This window comes from Lissotriton helveticus, chromosome 5_1 (genome assembly GCF_964261635.1).
Source record: "Lissotriton helveticus chromosome 5_1, aLisHel1.1, whole genome shotgun sequence".
NCBI lineage: Eukaryota > Metazoa > Chordata > Amphibia > Caudata > Salamandridae > Lissotriton > Lissotriton helveticus.
The window spans coordinates 161,961,141-161,975,383 of NC_136065.1; the positions used below are offsets into that span (position 1 = coordinate 161,961,141).

Genomic DNA, 14,243 nt, shown 5'->3' on the forward strand with positions numbered 1-14,243 from the left:
GACTCTTTGAGAAGACGGGGTAGAAGGGGCAGTCCTTCCCTATACCTTATCGAATCTGGAGGAAGGGGAGAAACGGACACACTTTTTTCACATAAGCAGAGGGGTTTCTATAGCTGCAAAGCACCCAGTCTTTTAATCTAGGTCCAAAGCTAAATGTGGCCAAAGTGGCCCTTAGGAATTTCAAGGCGACCCTGTCAAACGATGTATCTACATCAAAGGCAGCAGAATCGCACTTTTCTGAGGCCTATGGATGATGTGTAGGATGTGCATTTGGGTTTTTTGTCTTGTCTCGGCACTTCCTTCCCCACTGTGAAGCCTGGATGGTATAGGTTTATCAATCCCGGCATGTCTGGACCTAGTCTGGCTATAAGAAGCTTGTCAATGTTAACTTCCATGTTCAACAGTGAAATGGGGTAGGATGATAAAGGGCAGGGTTATCCAACCTTTTCAGTGGATCAGTAAAAATCATTGTGAGCTTCTGAAGGCCAAGCCACTTGCGCAGTGTTACCAGACATCCCCACGCCCAGCTTCTTTGTCTTTAAGTCTAATGTCCATATAACCAGATACTATGGTTTGAACAAAATACTTTAACTAGGGATTCAATGACAGGACTGCCATGTATGTCAGTGAGAGTGTAGTATTTGGGGATGTGTGAACATGTGTTCATTTGAATGGGCTATATTTGTATGGGTGAATCCCAATGTTGTATGTACTTGTGGCTCAAGATATAACTTTCACCATATGAGACACTGTCACATGTATAATACAAACATATACCCCTTTTTTTTAAATGGGGGAACTTTGAAGTGCCGAAAAATGTTCTAGAAGAATGTCCATCATATATACAATTTTGGCCACATTAAATTCTCCCACTATATATTTAGATGTAATTGGCTTAATTAAAAGTGGAGAAAATCATTGGCTCAATTTTTATATAAATATTTTTCTTCACTTTAAATTTCTCCCATTTAAAAAATGGACCATATTTTTCAGTTATAATTATGGCAGATGACTACTGTCCATTAGGAACAGGATGCCTGCTGTTTGTAAATGCCTCACTTTAATCATTAAGCTAAGTCTTCATTTGAATTTTCTCCCATCCAATATTGAATTGACAAGGGCTTTTATTTAAGATTTAAATTTCCCAGTGCTTCAGTTCTTCACCTCAGTGCCCTGGGTCATAAATCTGACTCCAGCACTGCTCATTAACACCTTGCATGCTCATGACGAGCTGAGCTCGCCATGGGCCGTGGAACGCTCACACGCGGGGATAATTCCTCATCTGTGCTGAACATTCCACGAAAACGGGTGCGGCCGTGACGGGCTGAGCTCGTCATGAGCACAGGAGCACTGTGCCTCATGACGAGCTGAGCTCGTCATGAGCATGGGGGCGCTGTGCGTGCCCCCCTCTCCCCCTGCACAGCGGGGGAATTACCCCGCAGCAAAGGGGATAACCGGCTATGCTACCTGCAGCCTGCAGATGCAGATAATGAAAAATGATAATGTAAAACAAACACAGCCTTCCCTAAACTTCAAAAGGAAACTGTGACCCTGTGCTTATTTAAAAATGAACTCAAGGCTGTGAGCTACTGGTAGCCCATAATGAAGTCATGTGTGTCTTTTCAATGTGGTAAATCCTCAACTGTTGCAGAGGATCACATCAATAACTCTAGAGATGTTTTATTTAGAGTGTGGCTCACTTTTGTGATGGGTCTGATAGAGGTTATTGTTGGTGAGTGCTTATACCGCAGTGTGGTCTCTGGTGGCAATCAGTCAATGATTTGGTATGTAAGCAGGTGATTCCGCGAGGGAAATTACTTTTAAACCTACCTCTCTTTCACCATTCTTGCAGATTATTTTGAGAAGAAGAGGGAGGAGTTTATTTGAAAGCACTTTAGACTTATTGGACCACATTTCAATTGGACAAATTCTTGAATTTCAAGATTTTTATGTACTTTAAGGAATTGTTTTGACCTGAATTTAGATGTGAGTGAGAGACTAGCCTTCTGAAGTGCTTACCTTGCAGTAGACTCATACTGGATTGGGAGTGGTTTGCTGTGGGTGCTGGGCTGAAATTCGATTCAGATCCAGGTGGACCTTACAGCATGTGGATTTGGTTCCATTTCACATTTTTTACCATATTGTTCTTAACAGAGTGATGGTGTTTCGGAAGTGTCCTGTTTCTCTGCACTTACTTATCCAAAAGTCCCATCTCTTCTTAATCAGTTCTTTCCCTCACATCTGTCTTTCTTTCACTGTGTTTCTCTCTTTCACTCTCTTGCTATCTAATCACTTCACTGCATATTTTTGGATATCCATCCCTCCCTCCCTCCCTTCCTCCCTTCTTTCCTTCCTTCCTTCCTTCCTTCCTCCCTTCCTCTCCCTCCCTTCCTCTCCCTCCCTTCCTTTTTTCCCTTCCTTCCTTTTTTCCAACTACACACAGCAAGGCCATGTTGCAACCCTTAATCCAGAAGTAGCTGCATTGAAGTTCAGATGGTGCCCATATCAAACTGCCTTTTATGGGATTGCTTGCCACAATTCCAGCAATTTGCTAAACTATTGATGTCTTTGGACCTTTTTTCATTAGGTTCTGGTCAACCCAGAGTCCACAGAAGTGTGTTCTTTTGGTATCCATATTACAACCAGTTTCTAACTTACGGTTGATCCCTGAAGGTATGTATGTTTAAACAGGGAGATGGAAGGTAGAGTCAAAATTCTAAAAGCCTTTCTTTTTGTGGTTGGAACCTTACAAACCTTTAAATAAACACCCATTTTGGGTGTTTGCTAAAAAAAGACTTCCCTGTTTTTCAATCTCCAATCTTCAGGTGTTTCTCTTGGTCTTGTTTCCTGAAATAATTGTGACTTTGTAGCAACAAAACAAATTTGATGTGAGCTGTGATCTCACGCTCTGGTTTCCATTGACTTCACCCTGTACCCTCTTGTTCCTTTGCAGGTTTCGGATAAGTTTGCATTTGGCCTGTTCGACCTTGACTGGGATGTCTTTAGCCAGCACATTGAAGGTGCTATAAATAGAGTCCCGGTCCTGGAGAAAATTGGGATTAAATCGACAGTGTGCGGACCAGGTAAGGAAAACCCTTCCTTTAGTGGGGTGAAGTTATTCTCATAATTATTTTTAAGTGGAATGGATTTATTTTAGAAATGATTAAAGTTTAGAACTAAAAGGAACTAAAACTGCACCCTGTGGTGAATCACATCTCTATATTGGATAGGTATGGCTTTGTTCTAGGACCTTTTAGCAAGACATTTTTTGTACAAAAATGTTTGGTTTATACCCGTCTTGATTCCATCCTGCAGAAAATATAATGTCTTTTTAATTACTGAGTCTACTTTTGTCTCTTAATAATGTCTTCCTTTTCATGGGTACTTGAAGGGGCTAAACATGTTTTCCATTCCTGAGATCATATTTTGTCTAATATTCATTGTATTCTACACCACTTAACATTTGCAAATATTGGCACTTTCCATTAGGAAATGTATATATCTTGCCTGTTGTCCACCTACCAAAATGTGTTCTTTTTAACCCCTTGTATGCACATGACGGAACCATGCCGTCATAAGCCAGGAGCGGCGTTTGCTCATGACTGCGTTGTTCTGTCATGCGGCTGCCACTCCGCCACATAGTAATAACTCCCCACCTGTGCAGGCAATTTAATGAGAGGGCGGGGCCGTGACGGAACCACGTCGTCACGAGCACACGTTGCCCGTGACTCATGACGGCGTGGTTCCGTCACAAGTACAGAGATGCCGCGCTCACCCCCACCCCCTTCACTGTATTTCATTAATACCACAATCCGACTAGGCCTGAGCGAGTTTGTGAACTTTTACTACGCGGAACTCTGCAAAGTGCCGGAAAAACTCTACAGCGCACCGCGGAGTTCCGCCAGTGGCGGAGTCTGTTAAGTTGCACTGCTCACACTGATCTTTGGACCCAGGAGTTTGTCCTGTGCTGGAAAATCAGCACAAACAGGACTACGTGTTGTGTCTGAAGGTGCTGCTGCATTCTGCCACTTGGGGAGACATTCTACTTGAGCGGCAGATTCCTCAACGCGAGCTGCAGATTTCTCAACACGAGGGTTTGAAACCTGCAGCAACAGCTCGCTTTGATAATTAGCTCGAGGAGGAGGTCTAACATTGACCTCAGTGCTCACGATTTGTAGCATCTTTCCATGTGGACTCCTCAGAATGTATACAGGGAGGTCCCATCAATTAAAATACAAGAATACTCTGATTTACCAAAAACTGAAAGGACAGAAATGTGTGTGAATTGTATCTAGAACCTGTAAGAGAAATCACAGATCTGCCTACATCATGTCCAGGTTTAGACAGCAGATACCTGCCAAGTTTAGACATTATAACATAAGGTGTATTTGTGAAGGGCATAGTCCTCCACAGGGAAAGCTTGGGCCTGAACAACAGATGTTTGTCACCCAACCCAACCACTGATACTCATTTTATTGATTTACTGAGATTCAATCCTATTTTCACCAGGCCAGACACATATTCCTGATGAGGATATATTAGTGGACAGTGTCATTTGAACATGCTTGCACGAGTTTACTTCAAGAGAACAGTTGCTTTGGAACCCTCTACTTCTGACACTTAAGCCTTTCCCCCAAACCTTTTGATGGCTTGGAGAAGTTGAGAAGAATTTAGATTCTCCTTATTACCGGCCCTTTGTCCCAAATGATACTTGCTCTCTATCCATTGTTAGAAAGATACTCCATAAGATCCTGTCCGATCCTGGCCTTGTACATAAAGGAGCCAACAGGTCATGAGTGTTTTTAGCAAGGAGGCTCTATGCACTGTAATTATTTTGAACCATATATTAGTAAAGTTACCCGCTTCTTCTCAATGGTTCCTGTAAGTAACAGAAAAAACAGGATATTCGAGGATCGTATTGAAAACAGTGGAGCAATGCAAGACAGGGAAGCCGCCTCTACATTGGGATTACCCCTTGGTTCCACAACAGTCTCCGGGGTGGCTAAAGAAAAGTACAGGGAACCCTATCAACTTGGGTATTTCTTAAAACTAGAGAGTGGTGGAATTCCCGCCTGGTATCTTACCCAACATGCTCGGCACATGTCAAAATTATATCTGAAAAACCCAACTTTTTCACTGATTTCATGGGGATTGCTTCAGTGTTTGTGCCCACGGTCAGTCAGTACCCAAGGAACCCAAACATCACTTTCTGAAAACTAGATATCCAGGGTAATCCAGGGTGGGATCGCATGTTTGGATCCAAGCATGTTTTCTTAACCTCTGCACTCATCTAAACTAGGTATAAACTCACTCAAATTTCCTTCGTTTCTAGAGAATAGCTGCAGTATTTTCACTCCATTTGGGTGGTTCCCAGGGAACAATATTTGCCAATTCTCGTACCATGCACTGACCCACTCATGCATTTGGAATAACTTTTTATTGCAAGAAGCTAGGGAATGTTGCATTCTAATACTTTTGCAACGGGCAGTTTCAGATGTTTTTGTTGTATAAATGTGTGGAAATTATATTATTTTTTTAATCAAAGTTTGATATTTCCAGGGCATTCTGGATAAGAAAACATGGTTTGTTCCAAGCCATCCATAGGACCCACCACTTCCTTGGGTCTCTAGTTTTAAACTTTTAAAGAATATTTTTTATTGATTATATCAGGATCAAGACGAGATATACGGACAATGGGATACATACATAGAATCTGAAGGATGTACAAAAAGGAGTCTTAATCCACATTTCTTTGTGTACCGTTGAATTACAAATTTGAAGCAAAAACACAAACATCAACCAAAACTGAACAATGTGCCTGATCTGTTACTTATAGTCTTGGAGTTCACATCTCTAATTTGGGCAGTGTAGTGTCATTACAAGCTCATCATTCCTACGTGACTGCTGTAACCTCGTTTACTATTTGGCCATCAGCTGAATTGTGTATCTTTAGTGGGATGTTACTGTGTGTGGCCCACCTCTTCCACATTAGTTTTAAACATTTTAAGGTCATATCTCATCATGTTCTGCAGGGAATAGGGGAATCCATTTGCATTATGCCACTGTTTCAAACCCCACACATGGCATCAGCATTCATGCCTGTTAGATCTGGGGGTCTCTAGTTGGCAGAGGTAGGTACCAATGTCCAAATAGGGAGCTTTTCTTCAAGTCAGGGTAAGGGGGATACACTATTTAGATAACCCCTGCTCACGCCCTTGGTAGCTTGGCACGCGCAGACAGGCTTATCAAAGGCATTGTGTAAAGTATTTGTACCAACACTCGCAGTAACACAGTGAAAACACTACAAATGGACTCCACACCAGTTTAGAAAAATAAAGTATCTTTATCGAAACTAAAGTCAACAAGTAGACCCCCTTTAGGTAAAATGTTACACACCACACATCAATTTGCCACAATACTCTTTACTCACCAGTCAGATGAACAAGAAGGAAATATATTCAGTATAATAATAAAAACAAAAAGGTAAAAATATACAAATGTATTCAAATATTATTAAAAACAGTAAAAACATAACATGTAACAATGTCATCAGATTCTGTATTTTCCTGGCACAAGCAGGAAAACAAGTTGATATGCAAGACAAATAACGTCAGTCAATCAAAACAATTCATTACATATGACATTTCACAAAAAGCAAAAAATGAAACACAATTGGGAATGTACTAAGGAAAAAATCAATTCCTATTCAAAGAGAGAAACTACAATGGTCAAACTTAGATCAATTATAAATTTCCAGTTGTTATATAAATCCTCATTCAATAAAATTGTCTCTTCAGACTTAGCGTAGTTTCCACTCAAGAGCATCGACGCGTTTCAGTGGACATTATATTTAAAGCCAACACCTTCTTCAGGAAAACACTATTTATTCCCAATTATCACAATAAAATCTGTAACAAATGAAGACAAGCACAATTAAAATTGAATCACAAGTAAATCAAAATAATACATAACCTCATTGTTCAATCAAAACATACTACTGGTGGTAAAGAAACTAAATGAAATAAGGCAAAATTGCATTCATATAATACATACAGCATACATTCAAGACTATATGACAGGATATCTAACCTCTGTTTGAAGTGTCGCAAGCCATATAAATTATGATAGTGGTCTTGCATAAAGTAGTTCATGGTACTTGATGCTCAACTTAATACGGAATTTCTTGTTTCCATCATACATTTGTAAAGGTCAGCTACCCTCTACTTAGCAAGTTCTATTATATCGAACTTGCACACACAATTATCTTGTCAACAAAAACTCTGCAGAGTACCTGTCAGTCTTGGGGCAGAAAGGGCCTCCACTGATAAAGGTAACCTGAGGCAAAGGGTGGTCAGTATCTACATCCAGAAGAGGAAATAAGCGGAAAAAATCCCAATTATAAACACAATCTGAGTTCTAATGGCAGTATATCATAATACATAAGAAACAAGTATTACCTATATAGAGCATACACTTGCTGCACCAGTATTTCGGAGAGGTCACACTCCTCGTGGCATGACAAAAACCCTTTTCATGATTAAAATTTAAGGCTGAAAAAAGGAAGGAAAGGGGATATATTACAGCACTAAAATAGTAGTGCCTCAAGGGAATTCAAATAGCCTCTAGATATCCTTACTTCCATGCCCAAACGGAGCCTTTATGACAGTAGGGGAGGAAAATATTTATACCTAAAAATCCACTCGAGAGATTGTGTCTGACCACTCACTTTTCCAATATGGTGTCCAAACATTACAAAAGGGAGGTCCTTACTAATGAGGGACATTACTAAAAGCGCCCTTGCTATAAAACTCCCCTAAAAAGTAAAACCCGATTGCCGAATGAGGTAAAATAAGCAGCGTTTTTACCTTAAAATATCGGTATGCAAGGCTGCACGTGGTCTTAATACCTTGGTATAACGCGGCCTCATAAAGTCCCGCCTGATAGTGAATACCACGATGCCGATAGTCTAAAGAAAAGATGAAACATAAACGTAAGTGCCGGGGAGAATGCGGCCAAGTAAATGAATACATATATTACCCGACCCCCCCGCCACCACATACCTGCTTTTTTTATGCAAACGGTCAACGGGGCATACGCCTCCGGATGTAGTCAGAATTTCCGAAATAGACTTTCTCACCTGAATAGGGTCTTTAAATACACCTGAACTAGATTTGGTGAACCGGATGTTATTCAATCCATATCTGGCCACATACAGGAGTAAGCGTTGTCTAGTACAATACATGGCAAATACCAACCGCCATTTTGGAAGTAGAGACGCACCACGTGCTTATTCATTCTATCTCTACAAAGGGTATTATACGCACCCATAACCAGTATGTATTAGCATGACGAAGGACATAAAAGATGCAAAGTATGACCCCAAACAATACTTGTCGAGGCTAAACATGTATTTTGCATCACATGTGGCCCGTTTGGGTCTCTTTTAAAACCGCAATATTAAACATCCCAAAAACTATAGTGATAGCATGTAAGCTCCAAATGGCTTACAATGATGGCAAAAAAGCTCATAATGTACACGCATGCAGGATTGTAACAATAACCAATACAAAGATGGACATCATTACAAGACTGGGCACAATCTATGGAAATATTGTAACCAAACCAAAAAGAAAAGTTTGAAGAGTTATCCACTATTAATAAAGTGGAATATTACAGGGGGGCATAGACTCATTCCAGCACTATAGTGGAATACCCACGCCATCAATAGACTAATGAAACAGAGTACTAAACACTAATGTCCATAATCTCTCCTGTATTTATCACAAAGGCTGTGCATTATACAGCCCCTATAAGTCGCTCCCATTCCTCCTTGGAGTTCAGACCATTGCTTAGGATATTAAGAAAGGAAATGTACCACTGTTCAAGCACTTTGCGTTTGCATTGAACATTTCCTCCTCTCTTACCAATATTCACCTTCTCAAGAATAAACCACAGGAAATCATTTTCCCCATGGCCCTGTTCTGAAAAATGTGTCACTAGTGGTGCTGTAACCTTTTTAGTTTTGATGGCAGACCTACGCTCCTGAAACCTGATCCGAGCCTCCCTACCAGTCTCACCCACGTAGCCTAAGCCACATGGGCATAGAATTAAATAGATCACATTTCTACTTCTACAGTTACTAAGGGACTTGGATTTCATCATGCAGCCATTGTGTCTTTAAAAAGAGTTCAAGGGTTTGCGTCTAAATAATCCACAGTTGCGTCACTCTAAACCCAAAGTACCTGTAGATGCGACAAAAGTTCCAAGTGGAAGCTGCAGCGTTGCAAAACCAGCAATGCGTCACTCCTGAGACCCTGGGGAGGCGATGCGACAACCGCACTGCACGCAGCGGGCGTGTTGCGACGAATCCAGTCCGTATGGGAAGGGATGCTATACATTCTATTGATTCCGGTGCGCAGGTTCGGTAGGAAGAGTCTCGCAGAGGCACGATGCGACGATCTTCGAGATGGCGACAATCTCCAGTGCGGCGCTGATGCGCGGCGCAGCGTTGATCTTCTCCTCTCACAGCCCCTCGATGCGTTGGCTCTGAGACGATATTCGCAGCGACGAGATGCGATCCGCAAGCAAGCGATGCAACGGTTTCTCACAGCGACGACAGGCTCTGCGACGATACTCACAGTGACAGGAATCTTCCCGCACTGGGGTGATGCGCTCTGCAAGCAAACGATGCTGCAGTTCTTACAGCCGCTGCGACGATCTTCGCGGCGACTGGACTTTTCTTGCACTGTCGACGATGCGCTCCGCAAGCCAGCGATGCATGAAAATTGTAGATCTTCTGTTCTTCTTCTTGTCCAGCTACCCAAACAGCTGGCAACAACTTCCAGAGGCCCCACAAATGGATCAAGCACTCTAGGAAGGGCAGAACTCGCACAGCATAGTTCAAGGGGAAGCTGGGGGTGAAATCCTTTTGCTCCTGGGACTTCTTAACAGGAAGCCAGCTCTTCTCAGGCCCTTGGAGATCTCTTCAAGCAAGGGGACACAGCAACAGCAATGTCCTTCCCCTCTCATTGGCAGAAAAGCAACTTCAGGTCAGCCCACAAACAGACTGCAGGACAGTCCTTCCTCTTCAGTCTTCCAGCTTTCTCCTTGGCAGAGGTTCCTTCTTGATTCCAGAATGATCTAAAGTCTTGGGGTCAGGGTATCCCTTTTTATACCAATATTCTCTTTGTTCTCTGAAGGCAGAGAGGCCTTGGCCTAGTCCAAACCAGTTATGGTCAGTCCTGGAGCACTTTTTACCTGACTCCTTCTTTCCTTTGTGAGAGAGGGGCAGGGTCGTCAGCCGCCCAGCAGGAGGTTGAGCCAACATTGTGGAAGGCAGGCACAGCCCTATTCAGGCCCAGGTGCTATCCCCTCCCACCCCTCAAGATGCAGATGAAGCTATTCAGCCTAGGGGCGACTCACTCAGCCTCTGGGTGTCACCCCAGCCCCTGTCACTCACAAACCAGACAGTCAATTCACACACAGGCCATGGCACACAGAAAGGTCTGGAGGGGCACTGCTAGACGCCAGAAGTGATGGAGGCCTGGTTACAGGCACTCCCCGTTCACCAGCCACTAGGAGATCCTCCTCAAATGGCCTACTAGCACTCTCTAGGCCCCCAACCTGTTGTTCCCTTAAGGAACGCTCCAGGCCCTGAGACTGGGTTTCGGGCACCTTGGGACATACAGTCACACACTCACTCCTTCCCCATTGAGACAGGACATGAGCCCCTACACTCCTCCCACTACACTGGGACCTAACTGGGCTACTCTGAACCTCTTCCACCTCACAGGTCTGGAAGATATCTGCGCCACTCCTTTTGGGATCACTCCCCATGCCTCTTCAGACCCTCTGGAATCCACCAGCAGGTCTGCCTCCAACGCAAGCTCTCTGGAATCAGAGAATTCACACTCCACCGGGTGTTGGCATAGCTCTGGAAAACAGGGACTTAAAATGTGCTTGTTAAAACAAATGAATCACACAGCCCCACACAGTTGTTAACCAAGCTACACTTTGCCTCACCCTCTAGTGCCTTGCACACATACCCAACACCACTCTCCTGAGACTGGCAAGACAGTATCTGACTGTCTGTCACACAACCCACACTCTTCTGGACAGTCTTCACACTCACCCACCAAGGTTTCTACCATGGGGGAACCCTTCTCCCTGTACCTCTCATCTAGAGTAAGTAGAGTGTACCACCCACCACTAGGAATATGGTCCTCTGTGTCAGTCCCCCCCATCTCCTTCAGGGACACTGCACATCACAGGAGCTACCTCCTAAACCTGAATCTCCTGGTGTATGGCAACCCGCTCCCTCAAGTCAGGTGCCACATCTCTGGGTTTTTGTACCCTTCTCTTAGCACCAGATACCATAATCTTCCTGCCACCATCTGAGCTGGACTCCAACTCAGCAGAGCTCACTTCCTGAGCTAAACACTTTTCTTCTTTCTGGGCTAAGGCCCACCGGTTCTCATCCTTCTTGATTTCCCTGTCTAATTCTCTGTTACTTCGCTCAGCAGCAAGAAGTCACTCACTTTTCTCTCCCTCACTGTCAGAGAAGTCCTCCTCCTCAGAATCGTCTGTTAGTATTGCTTGCCAAATTCTGACCTCATAGGAATCCAGGCATGCCTCAAGATCCCTCCTAGTGGACCCTCTCTCCACGAGCAGCCCCATCTCTTCGCATAAGGCTTTTATCTCCCCCACTGTGTAGATATACAGGTGGAAGAAGTTGACTTCCATTGCGGCAAGACTTCACAGGTGCAACACTAGCCAGAGCCTCAGTATCCCCCCAAAAAAATACTTCCAGGAGGACACCAGGAAACAAAACAAACAGTATGTGGTTGCGTAGTGGTCTGCATTAAACTATTGATGTTCACCAGTTACTGTGGATCAAGTACAAATACAAGTTCAAATCCTCAGCGCTGACCACCAATGTTAGATCTGGGGGTCTCTAGTTGGCAGAGGTAGGTACCAATGTCCAAATATGGACCCTTGCTTCTAGTCAGGGTAAGGGGGATACACTCTTTAGATAACCCCTGCTCACCCCCTTGGTAGCTTGGCACGAGCATACAGGCTTATCAAAGGCAATGTGTAAAGTATTTGTACCAACACTCACAGTAGCACAGTGAAAATACCTCAAATGGACTCCACGCCAGTTTAGAAAAATAAAATATCTTTATCTAAACTACACAAGACCAAAACGACAAAAATCCAAAATGCGCAGTTCAAGATAAATCTTGAAAAGGCGTTCAAGGGTTTGCATCAAAAGGATCCACAGTTGCGTCACTCTAAGCCCAAAGTACCTGTAGATGCGACAAAAGTTACATGTGGAAGCTGCAGCGTTGAAAAACAAGCGATGCGTCACTCCTGAGACCCTGGGGAGGCGATGCGACAACCCTGCTGCACCCAGCGGGGGTGTTGTGACGAATCCGGTCTGTATGGGGATGGATGCGATACCTTGTATGCACTCAGGTGCGGAGGTTCGGTAGGAAGCGTCTCGCACAGGCACGATGCGACGATCTTCGAGATGGCGACGATCTCCGGTGCGGCGAAGATGCGCGGTGCAGCATTGATCTTCTCCTCTCACGGCCCCTCGATGCGTTGGCTCTGCGATGATGTTCGCAGCGACGGGATGCGATTCGCAAGCAAGCGATGCAACTGTTTCTCACAGCGACGACAGGCTCTGCGCCGATACTCACAGCGACAGGAATCTTCCTGCACCGGGGCGATGCGCTCTGCAAGCGTATGATGCATCGGTTCTTGCAGTGGCAACAGGTGCTGCGACGATGGGAATTTTCTCGCACTGTCAACTATGCGCTCCGCAAGAGAGCGATGCGTGAAAATTGTGGATCTTCTAATTTCTAATTTCTAATTTAATTTCTAATTTAAAACATTTATAAAGCGCAGCGTGCACCATACGGTTTCTTCTGTTCTTCTTCTTGTCCAGCTCCCCAAACAGCAGGCAACAACTTCCAGAGGCCCCACAAATGGATCAAGCACTCTAGGAAGGGCAGAACTCACACAGCATAGTTCACGGGGAAGCTGGGGGTGAAGTCCTTTTGTTCCTGGGACTTCTTAACAGGAAGCCAGCTCTTCTCAGACCCTTGGAGATCTCTTCAAGCAAGGGGACACAGCAACAGCAATGTCCTTCCCCTCTCATTGGCAGAAAAGCAACTGCAGGTCAGCCCACAAACAGACTGCAGGACAGTCCTTCCTCTTCAGTCTTCCAGCTTTCTCCTTGGCAGAGGTTCCTTCTTGATTCCAGGATGATCTAAAGTCTTGGGGTCTGGGTATCCCTTTTATACCAATATTCTCTTTATTCTCTGAAGGCAGAGAGGACTTGAGCTAGTCCAAACCAGTTCTGGTCAGTCCTGGAGCACTTTGTTTACTTGACTACTTCCTTCCTTTGTGAGAGAGAGGGGCGGGGTCGTCAGTCGCCCAGCAGGAGGTGGAGCCAGCATTGTGGAAGGCAGGCACAGCTCTATTCAGGCCCAGATGCTATCCCCTCCCACCACTCGAAATGCAGATGAAGCTATTCAGCCTAGGGGTGATTCACTCAGCCTCTGGGAGCCACCCCAGCCCCTGTCACTCACAAACCTGACAGTCCATTCACAAACAGGCCAAGGCACACAGAAAGGTCAGACAAGAAAACAGCCACTTTCTAAAAGTGCTGTTTTCAAACACAGCATTTAAAAAACATTCTTCCTAAAAGATGGGTTATTAAATGCTGGGTTCAGGGATACCAGACTTTAATTTTCCATCTTGCTCCTATGGGAAGACTTGCAGGTAAACATTATACACAGCATTCCCATTTATAGCCTATGGGCAAGATAGCCTTCCAATAGTGAAAAACAAAATTGGCAGTATTTCACTATCAGAGCATGTTACCTACATTAGTACCTGCTCTACCTTTCACATACACTGCACCCTGCCCAGGGGGGTACTTTGGGCCTTCCATAGGGGTGTCCAATGTGCACAGAAAGAGAAGGGTTAGGCCTGGACAGTGGGGACACTGGTCAGGTCATCATGGCAGTTAGCAACTGCACACAGGCACTGCGGTGGCAGGCCTGAGACACAATTTTAGGGCTACTCATGTGGGTGGCACAATCAGTGCTGCAGGCTCACTAGTAGCATTTGAATCACCTGTCCTGGCACACTCAGTGCACTTTACTAGGGACCTACTAGTAAAACAAATAGGCCAATCATGGATAACCAATCACAATAATAATGCATACAGAGAG

At 44.2% G+C, this 14,243-nt stretch overlaps 1 protein-coding gene across 1 annotated transcript in view; it reads left to right on the forward strand.

Annotated features, from left to right (window-relative positions):
- The window catches only part of SARDH (sarcosine dehydrogenase), a 741,717-nt gene that overhangs the window by 177,721 nt on the left and 549,753 nt on the right, over window positions 1-14,243 (forward strand). The window contains exon 8 of the mRNA XM_078641957.1: window positions 2,954-3,083. Within this exon, the coding sequence (XP_078498083.1) occupies window positions 2,954-3,083 (130 nt within the window). The remainder of the gene's footprint in view (window positions 1-2,953; window positions 3,084-14,243) is intronic.